The sequence below is a fragment of the Camelus dromedarius genome, chromosome 1 (genome assembly GCF_036321535.1).
Source record: "Camelus dromedarius isolate mCamDro1 chromosome 1, mCamDro1.pat, whole genome shotgun sequence".
Lineage (NCBI taxonomy): Eukaryota > Metazoa > Chordata > Mammalia > Artiodactyla > Camelidae > Camelus > Camelus dromedarius.
The window spans coordinates 52,969,030-52,995,224 of record NC_087436.1 but is presented as its reverse complement, the minus strand read 5'-3'; the positions used below and the strand labels follow the sequence as shown (position 1 = coordinate 52,995,224).

Here is a 26,195-nt window from a genome sequence, read left to right as displayed (position 1 = left end):
ATAGTGTTCACTTCTGTTGAATTCTGTGCAATACAATATGCAATTGGATATGTTCAGAAACAATTTTCTCAATTACTGCACTGCATACTATATTAATAAAATACATAAATATATATATTTCAGTATTACTTCAGGAGAAAACAATGTGTTTTGTACAAAATAGATTTTTTCTTTTTACATGTTATTCAATGGATTGAGTAAAAGCACACATTTCTTTAAAATGGCCTATTTGTTTTATAGTGATATATACAATGAACAAAGAAAGAACAAAGGAAAAAACAACTTTTCGATTCTTCATAAGTTTAAGTGTGGGTAGTTCGCATATTGGGAAGACCTAAAAATGATCATTTTTGAGCAGTTTTTGAGCATTTTTTAAAATGAAATTTATACTTAAATTTTCACAAGGATCATTGAATATGGAAAATACTGACTAGAAATAACTCTCCTGAACAATTCTGTAATTTCATCATAAAATTCTGTTTCTCCTGTCTTGGTTTCTTATAAGTTTTTAGATGGGACTTAAGTATGGCTGAAAAGGTTTGAAATTCCCTTTTTGGGTGTTTAGAGTCAAACCAGAAAATTCAAGTTAAGAAACAAACACACTAGCTTGGGATTTGAATTAGCTAACTCATTTGCCTGTACTATTTAAATTAAGTAAGCAAATGAATTCCTCGGTATTTGTGATATAGAATCACAATTTTAGATGTCCTAACTGATGATAATTCTCAGTGAATCAAAAGTTGGGCAATTCCAAGAACCAAGCTCAAGAGGAGCTGAAGCCTTAATAACCCAGCGGACTGCAGCGAATTTGTACACTCCCTTTTCATGGGAAACTTGGTCAGCGGGGGAATTTTGTTAACCACACTGGGAGAGATGCCACTGTTGCCTTTCCTTTTCTGCTACTTTTGTGACCCAAATAGACCCAGATCTGAATCACACAGTGTCAAGGAGGGCCGAGAATTACAGCGGAAACCACAAAAGAGCTGCCTTACTTTCTACTGACCATACAAGGTTTTAATAGTATATTCCAAACCATAAAATTGAAATTATAATCTTTTTTTTTCTTTTGGAAATTCTCCTAATCACCCTTGAAAATTACTTTACCATTTAACCAGCAGTAGCTTTCGTAAACAAAGGGCAGGTGGGAATGAATTTATTTCCAGGGCTACGTTGGCCTCGGCAGACATTTCAGTTTCTCAAATCCCTTCCCTTTGGACTTATTTCCTGGTGGGGTCCAACCCTCACTCATTTTTGTTCAAGTTTTGGTCACTGGCAATGGAGAAGGGATGTTGAAGCCAAGGATTGTTGTCCTTCCCCATGTCTCCCTGGTCCTGGCACAGTGCATGGCGCTTTGGGTGAGTGAATGAATAAATGAAGGGATAGATGGCTGCAGGTTGCAGCTCTTTGTATCCTTCAAAGCCTTTGTAACTTTTATCTCCCAGCATCCTCGTCTTTCTCCAAGCAAAGTAAGCTCCCTTCTTTTAAACTCTCCTCTAGACTCTAGTTTCAATCCTTTTGGTCATTTTCTGTGCTCCTTCCTGGACTTTCTCCAAGTTAAGGAATGGTAAATATTCTGCTCACCAGCAGGTTTCAAAACTCCCTTTTTAAAAGTTTTTTTTTGTTTTATTTTTATTTTTAATTGAATTATAATTGACGTACAATATTGTACAAGTTAGGCATATAATAAAATGATTCACAATTTTTAAAGGTTTTACTCCATTTATACTTATTGTAACATATTGGCTGTATTTCCAGTGTTGGACAGTACATCCTTGTAGCTTATTTCATACCTAACAGTTTGTACCTCTTAATCCCCTGCTTCCATGTTACCCCTCCCCTCATCCCTCTCCCCATTTGTAACCACTAGTTTGTTCTCTATATCTGTGAGTCCACTTCTTTTTTGTTATTTTCACTAATTTATTGTATTTTTTAAGATTCCACATATAAGTGATATCACACAGTATTTGTCTTCCTCTGTCTGACTTGTTTCACTTTGCATAATGCCTTCCAGTTTCATCTATGTTGTGGCAAAATTTCATTTTTTGTGTGGCTGAGTGGAATTCTATTGTGTGTGTATATGTACCACATCTTCTTTGAGAGCAAAGTGAATGCAGTATTTTCTGGTTGAACTTTTCTGGCACTGATCCAATCACTAGATAAAGGCTCCACAAGACTGCTCCAAAGTAAAGGCTATTCAATGTTATATTTGGGACAAGTTAAGTTTCCCTGTAAATACACTAATCTGACTAAAGAAGTTTTGTGATTAATGCACTAGGGATTATAAGGATTTGTAATCCAGAATCCTATAGTAGTTTTCTTCAAAGCAAAACTTGCTGTATCATTATCATTACTATAATTGTTATTTTATTTATTATGATAAAACTCAGGAAACTAGTATTTTTATCCTCTCCACGGTCTCCTCTGTCCTATTCATTACACAATGGGGAATTTGCTGCTATTTAAGCTCCTGCTACAGACTCAGGGTGCTGATATATTCTTGACAAACTGGCTTTCAGCCCTTGTATTAGATTCCAGTAACCTATGAATATTTCTTTTATCTGTCCCTGCCAAATGAAGGCAAAGCCACCAAAGCTGGGAACAAGGCACAAAACTGATGACATATGAGTGTTCCAATTTTGTCCCCTGGGACAAATAGACCTTAGGAAACAAGATAACATGCTGAGGTTATGATGACTTTTAAGTCCAGAAGGTCCTTGGAAGTCACAGAGTCAGCACCGCATTGTGAACAACAAATGAAAACTGGGGTTCCACCTTCTAAAAACAGATCTCTTCTTGTTTATTCAAGACTTGGCTCCTGGTGTTGGCTGCCAGTGATCAGGAGCCCACCAGGCTGATGTTTCCTTGTTCACCACCAGATGAAGTGCAAATTCTTATTAAAATTTTTGTTCGGTTCAAGATCACAGGGGGAAGCCTTTGCCAGCACGATGGACAAGGCCCTGCCAGGGTTCTCACCTCCAGATCCCTGGAATGGGAGGGACTAGGATTGGGTATTTCAGGCCACTCCTCTCAGTCCAGACCCCAGTCAGGCCAGCCTCGCCCTGCAGGGCCCTGGTAGTGAGTTTATTTAAGAGAGACTTTCACTCATCCGCTGTCAGGGATGGCATCCCCTCTGAGGTCCAAATAGCCAACAACCATACACTTGCACCGTACAGTTTTTTATCTGTTTAATGTCTTCAGTACAGTGAAACCAGAATGCTTGGTTCTGGGTCATAAGAAAATATTCGTACTCAGGTTAGGTAAAAGCTTTAACCTAAAGGGGTGAATATTGTTTTAAGATTTTTTTTTCTTATTTTATTCCTATTCTCTATTCCTTAAACTGCAGGATTACTGTTTCCTAACCTGAAGAATGAGGATTTTGTAAACGAGATCTAACTCTCCTGACAACCTTAAGATTCTATTATTATAATTTTCCCTTTCCCTTGTTATAATCTGCATTTAATCTCTCTAATCTCCATGAAAGTTTCTGTTCACTCTAATTTATCCTTAGTGATACCCATTAACACTGTTAAGATCTTTCTAATTCTCAAAACCCAGTCATCTCCCAAGTGTATCACAGAGATACACTATTGTACCCACTTGCTTTTTATTCTCTTCATTGGCCCTTTTACCTTCTAACGTATTTTTAATTCACTTATTAAAAAAAAAAACTTCATACTCATACGTAAACTCTATGAGAAGAGGGGTTTTTGTTAGTTTATTTTTTTCCTCTGTGTCCCGGCACCTAAAAGAATAAGTGCTAATCATTATTCACAAGGTTCCGCGGTGGGTGTCCCATTACCAATGCCCACATTGCCGCCTCTACAACACCACAACCAGCAAGATACTGACACTTTTCACTTCCAAAGTCTATACAAAGCATCATTTGAAAATGGCCATTTGTGTTGTGCGTATGCTCAATAATGATTAAATTCAGACTCTGCCTTTCATTTGTGATAGTAAGATGTTAGGTAAAACTTCTATTCATATTTGTACATGGCTTCTAAATTCAGTTCAAATGGATCTGGAAATCTGAGACTTTTTTTAGTATAGATATGTTTGGTCCATTATTGTAATTGGCTGAGTTTCTTATGTATAGTCTTGGAAAATGTAGACAGCTTTTATCTTTATGCTTAAAATGTCTGAATATAATTATTATTATTAATATTATTATTAAAACAAAATTGCCTCTCCCATTACCTTTTCTTTATATTGCAGTACTTTTGTCCATGATGGACGAGGACGATGTACAATTTATTATAGAAATTACTGTGTTGTGGCTTTAATTACCTAACTAGCATGAAAAACTACAGCATAAGTCATGTCCTTGCTTGTGCTTACCCGTTACAGCAGTTGGTTCTCTGTTTTGAAGAGCCTATCTGGTTCTTTCTCAAATGTCAAATTTCCACTTCTCTTTTTGTTTTGATGTGGGGATTCCCAACCTTTTGATAACTGCTACAGTTATTATTATTTTATTTTGTGACACCCGCCATTTTACCCAGGCGGCATTTAAAAATCTTCACATTAAAATTAATTTTAATTTGAGAATGATGTGACACTTCTGAAAATAATTGGTGACAACTTGGAATGTTGCCAAACCACAACCAGGAGTCACTTCTTTATGTTTGCCAGAAATAGAAATGTTCTTAGCTTGTAGATGAGGTGTGTTTGAAAAAGGGAAAAGCAGGCAAGGGGATGAAACCAGCCTCTGTGGAGAGTTTACTAGGTTCCAGGCATTCTATTAGATGTTTTCACGTATACCAAATTGTTTAACCTGCTGGACCACCCTCAGTAATGCATAAAGCAGTCCCATTTTCAGATGAGGAAATAAAAACTCAGATATTTTAAGTTATTTGCTCAAGGTTGCACACCCAGAAAGCATTGGCGCCGAGACCGGAATCCAAGCTAACCTGGTTCTAAACCATGTGTGCTGTCCATTCGTTTACTGTCTCGGGAAACTGGTCTCCCGTGACACTGCCGTGCACTGTTGCTCTGCACAGCATGGCCTTGAACAAATTTGGGTGGGAGGAATCCCTGCCACATGATGTAACAGAGTGTTTGTAGGATCGATGGGGCTACAATACACGTCTTAGTCCTCAGTCTTTTTAAAGTCTGTGACAGTATTTTTGGTACATGCTATAAAGCCGCTGTTCTAAAGAATGTCATTCAATTTGAACTTCTATCTTTGTGTTTATTGCCGTTCTTATTTTATTTACATGAATTGCCATTGGAGAAATTGTACCAAAGGAAATCACAGAACATGAAAAGGATGACTAGGAAGCATCCTCCCCATTTCATTCATGCTTCTCCAGTGAGGATATAAAACAGCCTAGGAAAATGTAATAATGTAAAGCAAAATTTAGAGTTTGAAGAGAAGGTGGAGGAGAAGAAAAATGAGAGGCAAAAATAAAATGACATCCAGAGTGAAGTATACCAGATGAATATTGTACATTTGCAGAAACAGGATAAACATTTGGTTACTAAGCATCCTAAAATTTCTTGCCCCTCAGTTTGGGCCTGTGAGTTTAACTAGATTCACAGAATGTTGGAACTGGAAGGGGGCTCAGAGACCATTTAATTTTTCCTTTACAAACGAAGAAACTGAGGCCTGGTGAGAAATGTTGGAACAAAAACTCACATCTCCTTTTCTCATGCTTCCTCTTAAAGGATCCATTTCTTCGAATTTTGACTTATGCATGTGATCTCTTGCCCACAATAGCCAGAGTACAACATTTCACATGCCACAGAGAATTTCCAAGGTGGTGATTATCACCAAGGCTGAGAAAAATGTATGGTATAACAAGTAAACATGTGAACTCCCAGTTTTAACTCCAGCCTTTGCTATGTACAAGCTGTGTGTCCTCAGGCAAGTTATGTAACCTCTCTGAGCTTCAATGTCATCCCTTTATAAAACTGAGCTGATGGTAATTGTTGATACCATAATGACTTTCTGTGGAGATTGAATGAAATTACGCATGAAAGATTTTTAGAATGATTCTTAGCATGGCATAAATACTCAAGCATTATTACTGTTATTTAATGAAGCCTTTTTATGGTAATTCATCCCATCATATTATATGCTAGAGCTATAAATTCTTTGGAATATCATGAAGAGTTGGTTTAGGACAATTGGATTTGCGTTTATCAAATATTTGTGATGTCTTTTTCAAATTTTAAACCAGTTCCATAGTGAATTCATATGAAAGATGGAATCAAGTACTCCAGAAAACAGTGACGTGACTTGACTTGGTTGTTGTAACAACCTTCTCCTGCCCTAGCTAACTGGTCTGCTTCTCAGACCTCAGTGTAGTTCTCCCTGTGAGACTGGAAATCGAATATTAAAGCCCCTTCACATGTAAATGAATGTGGCTTTACTGGCACCATTTTATGAAGAGTTCAAGTCCATTTGTAGAGCGGATAGCAAAAAAGAAGAGAAAGATCTTCAATATTCCTATAACCCCACCCGTTTCCCCAGAAAGTCACTTCCCATTGGCAGGAGGAGACAGAGGAACCCACCATGCATATGCCAACTGGAAAGCTTGGTTTCTGAACCTGAGGGCTATAATAAAACATGGATGGGGATGATCTTATTTTAATTTAATTCATAATTAACAAATATGTCTTGAGTGTCAACTATGAGCTGCGCATTGTTGACCACTGATAATACAGTGATGAAACAGGTGTGATCCTTGCCTTCAAATATCTTACAGTCTAGCTGGGAAACCTGATGAATGAGCTCTAGCTTTCGTGCATAAAAGGAATACTCTAAACAAAAGTTTCCCTTCTACCGTGTGCCCTGCACTACACCCTGTTTTAGGTATCAAACCAGCGCTTGAGGCTTGAGACTGTCCTTCCTCTTTTTCTGAATTCCTGCTGAAATACAAGACAAGGAGCCCTTCAGTGCGCTCTCATAGTATTACACACGGAGTAGGAGTCCTGTGAGTTACAGTTCAGCCAAAGCTAATGGAAATGCCTGCCTTGGTCCTGCTCTGATCACCTCAAAAATGTACCCTCCCCCCACCCCCCGCCCCCAGCATTTCTGATACCAGGTTTCAGGTCAAAGGCAGGAAACAACAGCCCCCTTCATGTAGTTCAGAAACTGAAGTGAAACTTACAGTCAGGGTTCCAAACTGTGGTTGAAGATCTTTCTCTCTTCTTCCTCTTCCAGCCCCTGCCTCCTGTTGCCTTTTATCTGAATCTTCCCACCAAATCCTGGAGTTAATTTGGTCTGAGTAGCACTAACCCAGCTTTCCTGTCTTACGGAGCCAACGCACTGTCTTGAAACTTCGGTGGAACTTACAATGAATCTGTGGTGGCTACAGCAGATAAATTTCTTTTGATTGCAAATGATAGAAACGAATTCTGGCTAGCTGAATTAAAAAAAAAAATAGGAGTACAGGGAGAGAAGTGGTGTTTTTTGGAAGGATATTTATATTCCCGCTCAGAATTTAAGGGCAAGACAAACAAGAGACAGTAAGGAATCAGCCCAGCGTTCGTGGCAGCTCTGAAGCTCTCAGCAAATTGAAATGCCTGCTTTTGTCCTCCTCTGATCATCTCAAAAATGTACCTCCACTGAGCGTTTATGAAACCAGCTTTCATGTCAAAGGCAGGAAACAACAGTCTCCTTCATGAACTCAGACATTGAAGTTAGTGGACCTTCTCTCCAGAGAAGTAACTGAGCAGATCTCTGAATCAGCCCAGTGAGAGTGTCCAGGTTAGGCGTATGTGGGGGAGGGCCAGGATCTGCAGGGGGTCTACCTCTGTGTGAGGGGATGGGACGGTCTCTACAAAAGGGGAGATCATTGTAAGCCTGGCAGCCATGACCTGAAGTCCATGTACTGGCCCTTCCTTGGGCAGAATGGTGGGCTAAGGAGACCTGTCTCTCAGGAAGCCAGATTTTTATCAGCAGAAGTTATCATTTTATAAGTAGTTCATCATTTTCTCCATTCCCCCATTCAATCTAGCTTCAGTCATGGTCTTGCTAGTTAAACTCAATCTATAGTCAATTCTGCTTTCCTGGTTGACTCAGTATTATTTACCTTAGTCAATCTATTTGTTGGCTGAACTATAGAAGAGGTTTTCAAAATAGAATTAGGGCCCCCCCAGTGGAGATTGGGAGAGCCCAACTTGAAGCTTCTGTCCTATCCTGTCCTTGCCCCAGGCTGGGGTGACTGTGGACCTGGGAGGCTGGTTCATCTCAGGCTCTTAACTGCCTTAAACCTGAATTACTGTAACATTCATTCATTCATTCATCCATCAAGCCTTCACTACGTCAGAAACTCTATCAGGAGGTAAGGATACAGAGATACATCTGGCACCAGACCCGGTCTGAAGGGACTCAGGGGGCTTGGAAATGCACGTGTTAGAAAGGTAACAGCTTTATAATATCAAGTGGTTACAGCACTGCAGGCTCAGGCAGTAGCCCTGGCCCAGAGGTCCTTACACTGCGCCACAACTGGCCCCTCTGGCTATGCTCACCTCCCAGAAACTGACACCATGGGAAGCAGGATGATGGCCTCCCCAGCCCGCAAATGGTGCTCACAGCTTTCCCCAGAAATAAGAATGTTATGTTACACGGCAAGAGGGAATTAAGTTTGCAGATAGAATTAAAACACTAATTAGCTGACTTTAAGAAGTGGAGTTTAGCCTGGCTTGTCCAGGTGTACCCATTTTAATCACAAGGGAAGGACGGAGACAGAAGAGGGGGAACTGGAGAGACAGAGGCATAAGAAGGACTTGACCTGCAGTTGCTAGCTCTGACCCCTGGACCCTCCAGAAGGAACCAGCCCTGCCAACACCTTCACTTTACATTCACTTTAGATTTCAGGCTTCTGACTGCCAGAACTGCCAGATAATAAATTGGAGTTATTTTAAGTCACTGCACTTGTGACGATTTGTCACAGCAGCAATAGGAAGCTAGTGCAGGTGGACATATACCCAGGATATGCCTGGTTCTATGCAAAGAGATAGACGACTGACTGGGTGTATCTTTTTAGAACATCACTTGAAATAGGATGACAATTTAGCATTGACTTTGAAGATGAAGCACAAGATTTCACATTTTTTCTAATTTGTGAGCTGCTTTGAGCCCTGGCTCCAGGCTCCCTCTTCTCCACTGTCAGATGGGAGTGTTGAAGAGTCCTCAGTTTGTCCCAGCGCTGTGGTCAGTGACTACTAGACTACTGCCATGTCTACCCTGAGTACAGCGTTACAAATAAGTCTTGTTTAACTTCACATTTCAAAATCCACATTCCCAAAGATGGCAATCATTGGGATTTCACTTAAGGATTTAAAAATACTCATATCAAGGCACGATAACATCTAACATTTTTATAATCCTTTCACAAACACTTTATTAGTTTTAGCACTAAACTGCTTCATGAAGAAAGAGTAATCATTCTCACTTGTCAGAGGAGGAAACAGAAGCTTAGAAGAGAATGTCCGAAGTCAGCAGGTGCTGAGTGGCCGTGATGGCTCTTTCCACGATGCCACGGTGACCGCCAGGAGGTGTTTCTCCGGGGTAGGTCACTCAGAAGCCACCCCCAAGTTCATCAAACCCCTGCCATGTCGCAGCTGTGCCCTTGCAGCCCCTGAGCCTGCACAACGGCTGCTCCTGATTTAGGTGCTGCTGCTTTTTCATTATGACTGTAAAACGGTAACCGGCCCCTTGTCTTGCTATGACTGGATCTGCTCTCGTGAAAGGATCGCATTGACAGGAGAGAGCACAGACAATGCGTGAGAGCAAGACTGGGGCTTCTGATAACTGCAAAGCCATTTTTCATTGTATCCCAAAGCTCCTGCGGTGAACTGGGTGCAGAGAAAGGAGGAGGAGGCCACTGTTTTCCGGGGGGCCGAGATCAGAGCCCCTCTTTTGGCCGTTTTCAATGCTCCTTTTCACTTTGCCGCAGGGCACTACCTGGGCCCAGGTATCAGTACGTTGTGTGTGCTCAAGCCTCATAGAAAGGTTTCGCCTTGTTCATAGGTTTCTCATTATTATTAAGGTTTTTTTTTTTTTTTTTTTTTTTTTTTTTTTTTACTCAGAGGTTTCTTTTCTTTCCTCCTTGTCCCTCTCTTACTCCAGTCTAAGGTTCATACTTTCTATGATCTCTTCATCCCCTTGTCAAAGAAGCCTTCCTTGACCCTGTATAAAATACCACCCTCTCCTGACCCGACTCTTCTCACTCTCTGTTCCTTTACCTTGCTCTGTTAGGGTTTTCATGACAATTCTCTCACATTACATTTTTTTTCAAAAATTGTTCTATCTCCCCTGTCTCCTTTGTCTGCTGATGTGTCCCCAGTGCCTAGACAAGGGCCCAGCACTTAGCGGAGCCCAGTAAATATTTGTTGAATGAATTACTGAATTCTTTACATCTCCCCTAGTGTATGGCACAATCCCCAGCCTGCCATAGAAAAGATCCTAGTGAAATAAAAATGCAAGAAGCCATAGCAAGGGGGAGAAAACCCTTAACTCACTTTTTTGTAGCCAGTTTCTAGTTTATGACTTGGAGGAAGTGTCAGGAGAAGGGACGGATGCAGAAGGGGTAATGTCAGAGCGTTGAGTCAGAGGCACTCTCAGTCCTCCGAATGATGCACCCAAGTCCCCAGCACCTGGGCCCTGCCTGCTCCCCCCAACCTCCGGCCTCCAGCTGGAAGTGAAGGTAATGACATGGGAGCCCCAGTCTGTTCACTTCCAGAGAAAAGCAAAGGCTTCATTTCCTTCAGCTGTTAACTGGTTGGCAGGAGACAGCACAGCAAATGCTATGAGCTCCTATTTTTGAGATCCACTGATTTGTTGCAAGTTGTTCTGAAACTAGTAAGAAACGGGGCAGTGGAATGAATCCTCCTATACCCAGTGTATTTGCTTAGTTCTGTTTTCATGGCTTTTGTAAAACCTCCCTGGAAAATCTCATTATTGCTTAAGGTCCGGAATGGTGTCACCTCCCCTAGGGCAGTGTTTCTGAAACCTTCAATAGAAGGGCTCGTCAGGGCCTCCGGGTGCCCAGCATGCTTGGTTCACGTGACTGTTGCTGGTCTCATCACCAGGATCCCTTAAGTGACTATTCATGGCCAGCTCTGTCTGAGCACTAGGAGGCCAGACACCATCCCATGCTTTTATCTCTAGCATCCTGCTTAAGTGCCTGGCACATAGTTTGTAGTTGATAAATGTTGAGAAAATGACTAAGTAAATTAATGAAAAACAAAAGACTTCACAATCTAGCCACCGTTATCCAGTTGTTAGCATTTGGAGCTTCTTCCTGGGGCTTCTATTTGATTATGCTTTTTCATTTTCATTCAGGCACTCTGATCGTCCTGAAACATCCGTATCCAAGAAAAGTGGAAGAACCTTCCATTTATGAGTCTGTCCGGGTTCACACAGCCATGCAGACGGGAAGAACAGAAAACGACCTGGTGCCCACTGCGCCTTCGGTAAGTGGCCGTCCCTCTGCCCACAGCGCTTTCACTATCTAAAAGTGATAACATGCAATAAGAGGGTTACACACTTTTTAAAGTGCGTTTGTTCACATAAAAATGCTAACTTGGGATATAAAACCTGGAAAGGAACACAAAGTTCAAAGGAACACAAAGTTGAGACTCAGATCACCTGGTCCAGGGTAAACTGTAAAAAGCTGCAATGCAATAAGATTTTTAAAGACTTCAAAAATGGCACTTAAATACCAACCCTTACTTAACCAAATAAGTTCATGGTAGAAGGAGCAAGAGATGTTTATGCTCACACAGTTAGCTAAACTGTTATTCTACAAGTTTCTCAAATTAAGAGAAAAAATTGTTTCTTTTACATTTCAACTTTCTATGGAAGAAAAAGATTCCCCATCTTGACTATAAACTCTCGGGATGTTATTTTTTTCCAGGGCTTTTTATTTTTCCCTTCACTGAATGAAGGGAACAGACAGAAGACACTTGCACATCTTTGCAATGTGTGCGCCACTGCTCAGTTTCAGGACGCCTGGAACTTTCCTTGTTCTCCTCAGAGTCCATTTATTTTTGTTCTGTGGGCTGCGACCCGGCAAAGTGTCCTTTCCACACTCTCTTCCCTTCATTATGCCCAGGGCTCCTCTGTTCTTTTTCTCCGCATACTCCGGTGTGAGACATCTGGAAGTGTGCAGATGATAAAGAGGGCAACGCCCAAGTGACATTTCAAGAACTAGTTCTAGGTCTGCAAATTATATTAAAATACGCATGACCTTTTGTCTCTGCGGTACTTCTACCCTGCCACTAGAGACATCTCTCCTAAAAGGCAGATTTCCCACGTGACCTCGCCGCTTAACATCCTTCAGCCGCGCGGAGGGTCTTCGCCGCCGCCCTGGACCCTGCCCCTCTCCCGCCTCACCTCACGCTCCGCCCACACTCACGCTGGGGAACCGAGTCTCTCACCAGCTGTGCTCGTGCCCGCATCTGAAATGCAGCCGACACCACTACTGTGCCCTCATCCTTCCAGACTCGAGGCAGGGATCAGTATCTTCCGGGAAGCCTTCCTGGACCCCTCCAACTTCCCCTAAAATGCCCCTCCGCTGTGCTCCGAGCATCCTCTGCTCACCTGCATCCTGGAATCATCGCGCTGGAGGCTGGCTCCCCGAGCGTGTCCGCCCTCCCCCGGCGCCTGACTCTTCTCCGGACGGGAATCATAGCCACCTTTCTAGCTTAATAGTGCAGCCAGGTTCAGGGCACATATTACATTGTTACTATGCTACGTCTACTCAAAAATAAAAACCCTGGAAATTGGTTGAGAAAGATATTTTAGCTTTGTTAGAGTTAGAAGAGGAAGCATTAGATCTCAGAACTGGAGAAATTTTAGAAAGCAAGACAATAGTTCCAAGTCAGAACAGACCAAAGAACAAATCCTCTACCTTCTAACCAATCCTTTGTTTTCCAGGAGACCATATTCTTTCTGCCTAACCTACCTCTTTACCATCCTTTCCCTGCCGCCAGTCACTCCAACATCTTTCTCATTTGTACTCTCAGTTTAAGTTTACATTCTCCTGTTACCTTCCTATAAAGATCTCCACTCAAGGTTAACTGAACTATACCTTACTATGTGTGACCTTTATCAACAGTAAAATGCAGATAAAACCTAATTTGTGGAGTTGGTGTGAGCATGACACATAGCATACTTAGGTAGAAAGAGACCTCTGGAGACCAAATTTTGCCAGCCTTATTGCCTTCCTTCTTTGCTCACTCCAAGTATCAGATAAATTCATCCACCCAAGTATCCAAATATGACCACACACAGAAGGTTCTGTATAATGGAGTTTTTAAAACAGTGGTGAGTGAATGGTTGAAAACGTCTACATTCACACTGTCTAATGAGAGGTCCATGACATTTATTGTTCACTGACATAGACAGAAAACTAAAGGTTTCTTAGTGGATTCTCAAGGGTCTCACACTATTTCCCACTAAGGAATGACTGATAACTGGACCAGCCAGCTGGGGAAGCAGTTCTGATCCACTCAGATGCTCTTGTCCCTTACTGAGCACAAGCATTCACAGCCCTAACTGGTTACTTCCAACGCCTAGATGATACTGAGCCTCCACCGTAACCTGAGAGCTCTGGGGCTTCTAGACACCTGCTTTCTCTTTGGGGAATGCAGTTCTTGCACAAGCTCTGGCAGTAGAGGAAGAGAAGTCCTATTTACAGGAAAAAGAACTTCTTGCTTGAAGTGAAAATGAAAATCGGTGTCCTACTGCCCCAGATGTAGATGCTTCTGTAAAACTGTCTGCCATCCATTGGCAACTGCATTTGGGGAAATTACTATTTATGCATTTTATAAACAACCTAGGATTGGGCTCCTGAGATAGGGTGAAATTTAGCTAATCCATTTATTTAACAAAAAGAATTTTTTTTTAAAGTGCCTACAATGCACCCAGGACTGTTTTAAGCACTAAGGGTTTGGGAGTAAACTAGTCAAAGGCTCCGCCCTCAATGGGCTCACGCTGTAGTCGAAGGATCACAGACAGTAATTGATGGAATCAGGTAAACACAGATAGTAATAGGTCATAAAAAGAAAAAGCTGGAGAAGGGAAGGCCTCTCTGAGGAGGTGACATTAGACCAGAGGCTTCACTGAAGGGAAGGAACGACTCATGTCAGGATGTGGAAAAGTGTTGCAGGCAGAGAGAACAGGACAAAAGCCCCAAAGTGGGAACTAAATTGAGGCGGTTTAAGGACTAGGAAGAAGATTGTCTGGCAGGGAGTGAGCAGGAAGGAACGTGGTGGGAGGTGAGAGTATTGAGGTAATGAGGGGTCAGATCCTGTAGCCAGTGGAGTTCTCAAAGGGCAGGGGTGCCCAGCTGAGCGTTTGGAAGTTTCTGGGTGTCACAGTTGTCACAATGCTCTGGGGACACTGCTGGCATTGGTGGGCATCCAGGACTGTGAAGAGTCTGAGCCTTAACCCTCCTTTGCCAGCTGACCAGTCAGCCTGCCGCGCTCTCCTGGGTGCCGAGAGACGTGCGTGGCTTCTGCTTCTCTGCCTTTTTCTCTGGAGGGAGCACTATTTCTGCCTTTTAAGGCTGTTGGCTAGACAAACACACTTTGGTGTGGACCCAAGGGGTGTTGGTGCCTTGCTTAAAATACGTGGAGAAACACGAGAGACCCCAACAGGCAGGGATCGTGGAGGCTCAACACAGAATGAGAGTTATCCAAATCACCAATTGTACTTTCCTTACACAACACGGAAGGTCTTGTAGGATAAGACAAAGGATCTATTTTTGTTCTCCGTGTTGATAAAAAAGCATAAGAGTTTTGAGTAACATAATTTGTTTCTAAATTTTTAAAAAGACCATTTTTGCTACTCAGTTGAAAATGAAGTGGGAGCAAAATTGAAGGCAAGGAGACCAGTCAGGCAAGGAGGCTGTGCCAGCCGACCAGGTGGGAGACCGTGGTGGCTGACACTGGAGAGAGGGGATGAGAATGGGGAGTTAGAACAGGGGGAAGGCAGAACTGTTAACCTCAGGATGTGCCTGTGTGTGTTTTATTGAAGTATAGTCAATTTACAACGTTGTGTTATTTTCTGGTGTATAGAATAGTGATTCAGTTGTATGTATATATATTCCCTTTCATATTCTTTTCCATTATGGTTTATTGCAGGATGGTTTAGTGCTATACAGTAGGACCTTTTTGTTTATCTGTTTTATATAGTAGTTTGTACTTGCTAATCCCAAACTCCCAATTTATCTTTCCCTATATACATTTTGTTAATTGCACAAAATCATGGTTTGTTTTTGCCATTTAGACATTATCACACAATCCTATTCTAAAAGACAATGTTCATTAAAAACAAAAATAAAAACTCACAACCTTAATTACCCAGATTAGTTGTTTAAAGGTGGGAAAAAAGGGAAGGTGGCCAAGGAGGGGCTTTCTTATAAGCTTTTCAACAAGTGTCATATTTTCTCCTTAATGGGAAGGATTTCAAAACAAAGGTGAGACAGCTTACATAGAAAGATGCATAAAAAGGAGCTTTATAGAATTGTCATTGATACCATGACAACACTAACTAAGCAGCTTCATTATAGCGCCATCTCTCACTCTGCACTGTTAATAGAGTTATAGTACTCTTGTTTATTTAATTATGTATTGTGAGCATCGTCCACGTCATTACATAGGCTTCTAGAACATCATTAAAACAAGTTCTTTAATATTTCATTATTTGGATATATCATAATTTATGTAGTTAATTCTCCATTATGTTTTTAGGTGCTATTTTTAAAATTTTCAATAATTTCAAAAGTACAGAAAAATTGAAAGAGTAGTACAAAGAACTGTCTTTGTTCCTGAACCATTAGACAGTAAACTGCCTGCATCGTGCCAACACCCCAGTGCTTCCACCTGTGGGACCACAGGGAGCCGTTCTAACTGGGAAATTAACATTGATACAGTGCCGCGGTCCCATCCACAGGTCTCATTTAGGCATCACCAGTTTCCCCAGTAAAGCCCTTTAGAGTGAAAGGATCCAGTCCAAAGTCACAAGTTGCATTTATTCGTCAAGCCCCTTGAGTATTCTTCACTCTGGGACACTTTCTCAGTTTTTCCTTGATGTCATGACTTTGATACTTCTGACAATTAAAGGCCAGTTATTTTGTGAACTGTTCCTTAACTGTAGTCTATCAGATGTAGCCTCATGATTAGATTCAGGTTTTGCGTTTTTGATAGAAATACCACAAAAGTGACGCTTTGCCCGTCTCACTGCATCCTCTCGGGTGGAACACAATTTCGGTTTGTCTCATCCCTGTGTGTTTGACCACTTGATTAATCGGTGTCTGCCAGGTTTCTTCCCTCTAAAGTCACCTTACTCCCTTTGTCATTATAGATATTTGGGGGGGAGATTATTAGAGGCTAACTATTCTGTTCCACATTAGCCTTTCACGCACCAGTTTTATCCATTGATGTTTCTTGGCGGCTTTAATTATTTCTGTGACTGTTGCCAAGTGGTGATTCTGTGATTCTGTTACTCCTTTTACATTTATTGGTTGTCATTCTGCTGTAAGGAAAAGCTTTCTGTTCTTCCAGTTTATCCAGTCATTTGTTTTTATATCAGCGGGCTACAATCATTACCATCATTTATCTGGACTTGGGAAGTTTCCCCAGTTTCGGCCACTGAGCCCTATTTCCATGTGACCTTTGTGTCCATACAGCCTCATAAGTCGTTGAGAATGTTCTCACTTCCTGGTATAGCAGAATGGCCCAGGCTTACCTTGCACTTTTATCCAGGTCTACAATCAGTTATTTCTCGAAGACATTGATTTTTTTTCTTAAGAGTAGTACTTTAGAAATCCAGGTTTGGGTGCTACATATGCATTGTTAGCAGGTTGTCACTCTCCCAGGCCACTCTGAGGACAGAGCTGGGAAAATGTGTATGCTTATACATATGTACACATACTTATATTGATGTCTATATTTCTTTCTATTTCTATCATCTTCTATCCATGGGTTCACACCCATACCTCCAATCCTAGTCCTGTTCCACAAGGCTCGTTTTAATTTCTTCACTTTTCGTAGTTATAACTCCCTTTCCCCACAGTGAGGAATGGATCTCATTATCTTCAACACACTCGCTTATTGGTCGATCAGTCCAATGTAATCAGTCTCCGATTGACAGGGCACCACTGCCCGGCCACAGCCACTCCCTCCCCCACCGCAGATGCCCACCCAGTCTGACCCGGCTCTGAAACTGGACACCCCCCCACCTCTCTTTGAGCAGAAGCTCTCCTCACCCTGCCAGGCTTCAATGCCTCGTACCAAGCTGCTGCCCCTACCGTCGTCCCCACAGATGCCCTCTGTCCCCAGCTAGGACTCCACCCTGAACTCAGGTGCACCAACGCCCTGCACACACCCACACTGATGCCTGCCCTGCTCCATCCCACCTGACAGCTTTTGACTAAATTTAAGGCCAGCAGGTAGAAAGCATGGTATTCAGGCTAATGCTTTATTTTTTAAATATTTAAGTTGTTTCCAATTTGGGACTATTATAAATGGCTTTCTTATTACAGATCATTGATTTTTTAAAAAATAAATCTGCTACATAGTCATTTCCTTTCTTACCTCCTGAAACCATGAATAAAATACCAGTTCTCAGCTCTATCCTCTGCCACCTTCTGCCTATTAAAACCTTAGAGAGATACTGGATGGAGAGTATATTGTTTAGATGGAGGTAAGATAGATTGAGTAGCATAATCCTTTAGTGCAGTTTCAGTAAACACTTGTATCAGCTCTTCTACAAAGCCATTTACCCTTCCTTATTTTGCCTCTGCAGACTCAACCATCCAAGATGTCAAGTTTTTTATGTTTCCATGATATAATACCCAAACTCAATCCAGTCAGTTCAATGTCTTTTAACATCAAAATAAATCACACTGATTATTTGAAATCCACCAATATTATTTAACATTATTTACATGAACACCTGGGAAGTTCACCCTGACTTCAATGCTGTAAGAAGGGCGTTTTAAAGGAAGTGGTTGTATGTTGTTTCCAGTTTTACGTCTTTCTACTGTGGTGGTGGTTGTTCCTCTTTTTATTTGGTAGGGAGACTTCATCTCAGGAAAAAAATACCCTGGAAACTCCCATGAAGAGAACGTTGACATCAACTGAGTCATTTCCAAGTTTTTATTCATTTTCTCCTTATCAGTGTAAGATATACTGACATCATATTAGAACAAAATATCCTGGAAATTCAGTTTCTTCAGAAATGTACGAATTTAGAATTTTTTTTCATTTGAGGGTCCTGGTTTTATGCAGATTTCCATTTACACAGTTTTCCACCATTCCTTACATTTCACAGGAGCCAGCTAAGTGTATAATACTGTTGTTACCCTTGAATTAATGATGAGTAAGTTAAAAGAAGTGATTCATTTTCACTTCAAATCCTTTTTGGATGAATCAATTGTAAACAAATCTGCATTCCTGGAAGTCTAAAAGTCTGTTCCATGGAATATAGGTCTCAAGAGATTGTCTGTGAAAAAATAGAGTGGTTTAAAGGAGAATTATATGATTTTGAAAATGCTATTTCTAATGTTCCTTCTTAAACATTCACAAAGCAGATTAGGCTAACACAAACTCAGGGAAGTACAGAAATCCCTCTTCTTTGCTTAAATCCAGACTTTCCCATAAACTGAGCCCACGTCAGTGTGAGTGTGTGCACGTTTATGGGCATAATACCCCGGCAACAACCTGAGCAGCTGGGATGACCTGACACACTCTGCCCAATGCCGACTTCCACGAGTGGTGTGATCTGGCTGGTTGTTGGCAAACTGCTCACTGGAGTTAGAAGAGCGTCTTTCGCCTGTTGCCTGTCGCTACAGAATTATGCTTGACAATCCAGTCTAAAAACAGTCTCTCACAGCATAGGGAGGATTTTCAAGTGCCTGGATGAAGAATGAAAGACGATCACTTGAGATCAGAGGCAAACTTGAGTTTCACTTTAAACTAGGACAGAACTGGGAAGGCCTAAATCATGTTGCGATACGCCTGGCTTCACCTGGATGTTCCTTTCTTTTTCCAGCTGGGCACCAAAGAAGGTTACCTCACCAAACAAGGCGGCCTGGTGAAGGTAAGGGGGTGTGTTTCTGCCAACACCTGACACAAAGAGAGAGTGTCATGTAGACTCAGCCCTCATGTTTACTTTTTAAAATGCACATCTGCCTACTCATTCTGACTCAGTTACAATATTGACATGTTTCAAGAGTTCATCTTTATGGCTAATATTCGTCAAAATTCTGAAAAATCACTTGACTATTCTTTGGCAAAGCCAAATGGCTAAGAGTAGAAAGAAAACACACAACCCTTTGAATGGAATGATTGAGGGTGAAGGTAAGTTAAGTCTAGCACATTTCTTGGATGTTTAAGATTTCTCAACAAAAAAGTCAAAATTGTATGAAATGTCTACCTAAAAGAAGGCTAGAAAAACATCACAGGCAGTTATGTAACTATATGATAAAATCCCCAGGAAAACAAAACTTAGGACTTTACTAGTTGGGGGTAGCCAACTGTCCTCCACTTATGTGACCATATCCTTAAAGTTACTTTGCTGTATTTTCATGTACCAAAAAGACCTTCGTGGTTTATGCCTGCTATTTTCCATTTTAAGAGTCAAGGCGCTTAACCTCTCAAGGGTACTGGCCTGCTAGAATTCAACCTAAATATTTAGTTATTTGTGTCTCCACTAAACTGGATGCTCCCTAAGGAGAAATATTCATATTCATAGCATATTTGTTTTCAACTCCACTCTTACTTCTTTTAACTGGGAACATTGCCTCCCAGGACAAGATTTGTGTTCTGTTGGTACATGAGAAGGAAACAGTTTTTCCACCAATGCTGTGGAATTCTTAGACAAGGTTTAGAATAGCATGTGGTTTGAGGTTCCTAAACCTCAATTTACTTATATGTAAAACAAGAATAATAATAGTTGGCATTGTATGAAGATTGGCTCTAATATACACAGACCTCCAAGAATAGTATGTAGCCTGCAGTAGGTGCTCACAAATGACATCTGTTTTTATTATAGAGTTTTTTTTTTAATTGACATATAGTCAGTTTACAGTGTTGTGCTAATTTCTGGTGTGCAGCATAATAGTTCAGTCATACGTATACATATATATATATTTTTTCATATTCTTTTTCATTTTACAAGATATTGAATATAGTTCCCTTAGAGTTTGATTTTAAGATGGAAATTTTTGTGGTTATAAATCACCTGGAATGTTTATGATTGGTTATTTCTTTTTACTTGTTTAAAAATGTTAAAGTTATCTTTGCCTTTGTTATGAGCTTAAGGCATGGAATCATTTTAATTCTTGAAATTTAAAAATTTTAAGTTTAATTTTGAAACTTTTTCTCAGAAATAACACCACAATAATATTTTATTATAGCTAATCTTTTAGATACTTTTACAACAAAAGGAAATTATGTAGTTCAGATGTTGTAGTCCTGTATTCAAAACCTACATGTTTTAATTTCTTTTCTCTCAGACTTGGAAAACAAGATGGTTCACTTTGCATAGGAATGAGCTGAAATACTTCAAAGACCAGATGGTGAGAAACGTAATACGCTTTCCCTTTAAAACTCAGCTCTGTAGGTGAAAGGAATGTCTGCCTTTAAGATCCCAGAAATTTCCCTTGTGAGCACATGAAACACCCTGGAGATGTGAGTTCTTGATTCCTGATGTGAGCCTCGTTCTTTTGCAAAGACAGGATGTATATCCCAGAAACCGCTCTCTCCAGATGTTTAAGCTGTAGTTCCCCAGGGCATCTCAACCCCTCTGTTTAGGGCAACGGAATTGTTCTCTTACCTCAGTGTATTAACTGTCTCTTCTAACCCTTTATTAAAAATACGTCCATTTCTCATGCCCATTTCATCAAGCAGATTTAAAATTATTTCATTTTTCCCCTCATTTTTCCTATACAAAATTTCTGGAAAAGTAGATGTTTAAAAACAAGGAAGAAAAGTGTGGCTTCCATCCATGTGTTAAAAATCCATCACCACCAAGTTTAAATTGACAAAGAAAGGCTCTTCCTAGGGTCCAGTTGCATGGAAAGCCAATCCCCAGACAAGTGTGTGACATCCCTTAGGAAGGTTTTCTATTTTTGGTCCCCATAGTGGAAGTTGATAGTCACTCATAGTGAAAGACTTGTTAGGAGAATGAATGATGAACAGATTTGTGTGTGTGTTTCTATGATGACATAGTTTGCCATTTTTTTTTTTAAGTCACCAGAACCAATTCGGATCCTAGACTTAACGGAATGTTCAGCTGTACAATTTGATTATTCACAAGAAAGGGTGAACTGTTTTTGGTAAGCTGATTTACAAAGGAAATCTTTTTGAAGTCTTCTTGCCAGACATTTATTTTAGCTGAAGAATAAAAAAAATTGTATATCTTAACATGTACAATTGTTTTGATCTAAGGTGTGTGGGTTTAACCATCACACAGAGCATGTATGTTTTGAGTTCTCTCAACAGAGACATAATACCTCATTTAAAGTGGCTTCAACAAATAGGCAGGGCTGCTGGGCACACTGCACAAGCATGACACAGGACAGTGTGCCATTCACAGCTTAGACAGCTTTTATTCCTTTGCCGTGTTTTACACCATTTTAATTATAACTTTGTTGACTCCAACAATGGGTGATTTGTATTATGATGACAATTCTGGTAAATGGCACTAAAGTATTTTGTTCTAACACAATCAGTGTATCATCAAAATTTTCTAACTGGGAGAAATAAAGTGTCTTGAGAAGGGAGTGTCTTATTTCCCACCAACTTTTATTTTAAAGTTTTTCAAACATACAAAAATTGAAAGACTTAGATGCCCATATACCCTTCACCTAGATGCATCAGTCATTAATATTTTGCTCTCTTTGCTTTATCTCTGTCAGTTCACCTTTTTTTTCCTGAACCAATTGAAAGTAAGTTGTAGACATCATGGTGCTTTACCCTTAAGTCCTTAAATATGCATCTACTAAGAAGAAAAATATCACCTATAGAACTACAATACCATTGTCCATCTAAAAAAATTAACATTAACTATTATTAATTAATGATTTTATAGTATCAACCAATAGTGGACATCTTTTCAAAATTCACATAAAGGTACCATATGAACTAACCGGAGTTTATATTTCTTACATAACAAGCAATCAGGAGGCAGACAGCTACCTTAACAAGGTCAAGTCCAACGTCTCTATGATTCTCTTGGTCTTTTCCTCATGCGCTACTTCAGGGTCCAAGACAGCTACTCCAACTATAGGCCTCACATTTACACGTAAGCCATGAAGAAAGATGCAGGGATGGTATTAGGCATGTCTGCCCTTTTTATCAGGAAAGCAGACATTTTCCCAGAAACTCTTCTATCCAATTTCCCCTCGTATCTCATTGGCCCAGACTGGTCCCCTGCCATCACCAGCAGCAGGGTACTAGTATGATCATAATTGGCTCCAACTAATTATAACTTATCACCTGGGGTTCTGTAAGCAAGAGAAAAGGAAAAATGATTTGAATTAACAGGCAATTAATAATGTCTCTCACAGAGGATACCAGTGACAGTTCCAGCCATCAGTTTTGTACAGTGTGTGCACAGTATCACTCCCCATCCCCAACCCCAGCTCTGGCTCCTCACTGCCCAACCGACCTCACATCAAGGTTTACCTTCTGTCCACAGGGACTACCTCTTGTCTATTCGACATGAATTACTGGCATAAACCAGATATATTGCTTTGGTTTTAGGATGTAGAAACTCTTCTGATTTCAGTTCAAGGCTTTTTTTTTTTTCATGGAAAGTACAAAAAGATTTTTAGTGTTTTGCATCTCAGCTGTGAGGACAGAAGTATGGACAAGATCTAAGTTAGGACTGACCTTATCAGTCAGGTGATTTTGACTCTAGAGCCAAAGAGACAGTTAGATGAGGAGTCAAGCATATTCCTAGAACAGCCTTCCATGCCAGTGGGCAAGTTCATCTTCCCTCCAGCAGAGATTAACTAACTCAAGGCAAGAAGTGGGCAGAAAGAATAGTTAAAGAGTGTTATTATCTCTTTTCCCTGTCCTAAAAAGTTGAAACTGCCTTCATCCACAGAGGGCAGTGTTATCCTCCTTGAAGCCAGCTAACCCAAATGAGTTACTTCAACAAACTCACTCTTATCTGTCTTGCTTGTTCTTTGTTATCAGAGCACAAGTTCTGAGTCATATATCAGATTAGCTGAATAAACACACAAGCATATTCAATCTAAGACACGAACAACAAACGGATCTGGGGGTGCCCTCGACCTGTGTTTTTCCCTCTTTAGATTCTCATTAGAAAGTAGAAATGTGGCCCGTATTAATAACATGAATCTACAACTTTGTCAACATTTCTGCAGTTTGCTGGCAGGACTAGCTCCACATGTACCAATTCCTCAAATTCTTACCCAGGTTTTCTGTCAGTTATTTTCCCCATTGGAATACTCTAATTAGTCTTCAACTAGTAGATGTTCAACCAACCATCTGGAGTCTCTTATGTTCTTCCTTTTGTCTTACCAGCTTAGTATTTCCATTCAGGACATTTTATCTCTGTGCAAAGACAGGAGTAGAGGCTGATGAGTGGATCAAGATATTACGCTGGAAGTTGGTGAGTTCTGCCCGTCTCTGGATGTCTAATGCTCAGAAATAATATGTGGATAATTTCAAACATTTTTCTATTGAAAGAATCAGATGACCCCCGAGAACCAATGGGATGTCTACTTGCAGGCTTGCAGAATAGTCTGTTCATTCTTCTGGGACAGGAAAGGGATGGAGACAGAATAAAAGAAAGAGAACAGAGTGGCACTGGGGTTGCTGCTCGAGCCTGGCCTCACGCCCTGGTGTCTATCACTCTTCCCCTAAGTGTTTGGCTGCTCCAGTTTTGCCTGGAGAGGGACATGAGGGACTAGAAGGTCCAACAGAGGGAAGCTGACATATTTCCATAGTAGAAAATCCTTTTAACTTGTCAGAGAAGGAGGCTTGCCAGAGAAACTTAGCTTAGTGTCCAGTGTACATAAAGTAAAAATATATCAAATGTACATACTTTCAGACTTCTCCCTGTGCAGATAAACATTCAACTCAAAATTTAATCATTCTCTAGTGTTCTTTACCTGTTCACTTGACTTAATATATAATGAACATATTTCTATATCAATTAATTTAGATCTGTATCTTCATTCTGATTCACTGAATAGTATTGCACTTTATGGGTTACTAAAAGTATTAGGCCAGTTCCCAATTTGTGCAGGTTTTGGCAGCCCCTTTACAGTATTTCTCTGGAGAAAAAGAAAGAAAGTCAGGGTAGAACTTGGGGGAGGAGGAGACATGATAATTAATTTATAGGTGCATGGTTTTCTTACTAATCAGCAATTCTTATGTAATATTTATAAAATGTTGGTTATCTTAAAGTTGTTCAACAATAAATCCACGTGGGTGTGCTCTCTTACAGTCTCAAATAAGAAAACAGCTCGACCAAAGGGAAGGCACAGTCCGATCTCAGTCATTCATCTTTAAATAGGCAGACCTTCCTCCGTGAGGGCTGCCCTGACCCAGGAGCAGGGTGGAATGTTCCCGAGGCTGTGAGCCACAGCAGGCTTCTTCAGCTGAAAGCTGACTAAGGATTTTTCTATAGAAACAAATCAAAAGCAGATGCAGAGTCGGACATTTCAGGACACGCCACATTTGCGGACTCACAGAAAACTGCTGCCGGTCAAGGCGCGTCTCCCTGAGGATGCGGACGCATCATGGTTCTGAGGGAGGCCGAGGCACCCGGCGCCGCGCCCGGGGGCTCACTCTCAGGACGCGCAATGGGAGATGAAGGCGTTTTGCTTTCCCTCATCATGCTCCCCGAGCTGGCCGATGTTATCTGCCCGGGGCCCCACTCGGCGCCCTGGTCAGCTCCTCTGACATCCAGGTTGTGCGGTTCCCCGGGAAGGAAACAGCTCTTTGTGTGCCCGCTGAGGCTGAGACCGCTTCTTCTGAAAGTGTGCTGAGAGAAACCTCCAAGACTGGGGACAGGGAGCGGTGTTGGTTTTGTTTTTATTCCCCTCTTTATATAAGAAACAAAACAATTTCTGAAACTAAAATGGGAAAGGTTTGCAGTGTTAATTTTCCCTTTGCAAAAGGCTCTACAGATATTCTTCTTCCCTTCTAATGATAAGCCTGTGAGAACTTAACGTCCTCTGGACGACTAGGTAGCTTGACAAAGATGAAGGCACAATCTAAAAAACACCTCTTTTAGTCATTTTAGGGGAAATGTTTTAAAGAGTGAGAAACCATCAGTTGAGGAAGGGTGATAAAGTAATAGATAACTTTTAGTTTAATAATTATTGTGATCATTACTATATCATGTATTAGAATAATATGATAATAATTATTAAAACTGTAACAATAACAGAGCACGTTACTCTTAAGCACTAAGTTATCTTCATCCAGCGCTTCCCTAACAGACTGAAAGAGACTTCTCCAGGAGAGCGTGTTGTAACAATCCCTTCCTCAGAGTGAGTGCTAGGTACGGACCCAAGAGGAGTAAGACACACCCTGCTCGGCAATGATGGCCAAGTGCCCTACGCCTTATTTCAAGAGCACCTTCTGTTGCCAACTGAGGGAGCAACACTAAGTCCACACGTGAAGTATAATGATGCGTTTCTTACACCGTGTTTTCAAACTAGAATGAGGGGACTGAAGTAGGGGGATGAGATATCAGCATCCGGAGCTCATAAGTAGATTCTAACCCCTCCATTATCTTTATTAATAGTGGGTTTTTTTTTTTTCAAGATTGACTTTTGAAGGGAGAGTAAAGTGGAGGAAGAACCCAAATAAAATGATCATGATGTAAAGCTATGACACTGCTCTAGCGGTCCTCATTGAATAAGTTCCCTCTGTTATATAAACAGCTAGGACTCAGAAATGACATTACATTTTTGGATGTTTCAACAAGGCTTTTAATGTCTTGTTGTATCACATGGAATAAACCAAATGTCAAGTTAAAATGTGTTCAGTTTGCAAAGTCAGGAGTTAGAAATCCTCACTGAAATGTACAGTTTCGTGTATTGTTTTCTTAGAACCAAGGGTGTTTGTGTAGGTAATATTGTTTTGACTTTTTGTACAATGTCATGTTTATTTATATTCTGTGGTTGTTTATTAAAAAGACATGACTTTGCTGTGCCTGTATTTTGCTATTAAATTATGTTTTTTAA

At 40.8% G+C, this 26,195-nt stretch overlaps 1 protein-coding gene across 1 annotated transcript in view; it reads left to right on the top strand.

The window, feature by feature from the left end:
- Positions 1–26,195, top strand: part of DAPP1 (dual adaptor of phosphotyrosine and 3-phosphoinositides 1) — a 50,357-nt gene extending 24,162 nt beyond the window's left edge. The window contains exons 4-9 of the mRNA XM_010980622.3: positions 11,294–11,424; positions 19,013–19,060; positions 20,478–20,540; positions 21,214–21,299; positions 23,518–23,605; positions 24,446–26,195. Of these exons, the coding sequence (XP_010978924.1) occupies positions 11,294–11,424; positions 19,013–19,060; positions 20,478–20,540; positions 21,214–21,299; positions 23,518–23,605; positions 24,446–24,514 (485 nt within the window). The 3' untranslated portion in view covers positions 24,515–26,195. The remainder of the gene's footprint in view (positions 1–11,293; positions 11,425–19,012; positions 19,061–20,477; positions 20,541–21,213; positions 21,300–23,517; positions 23,606–24,445) is intronic.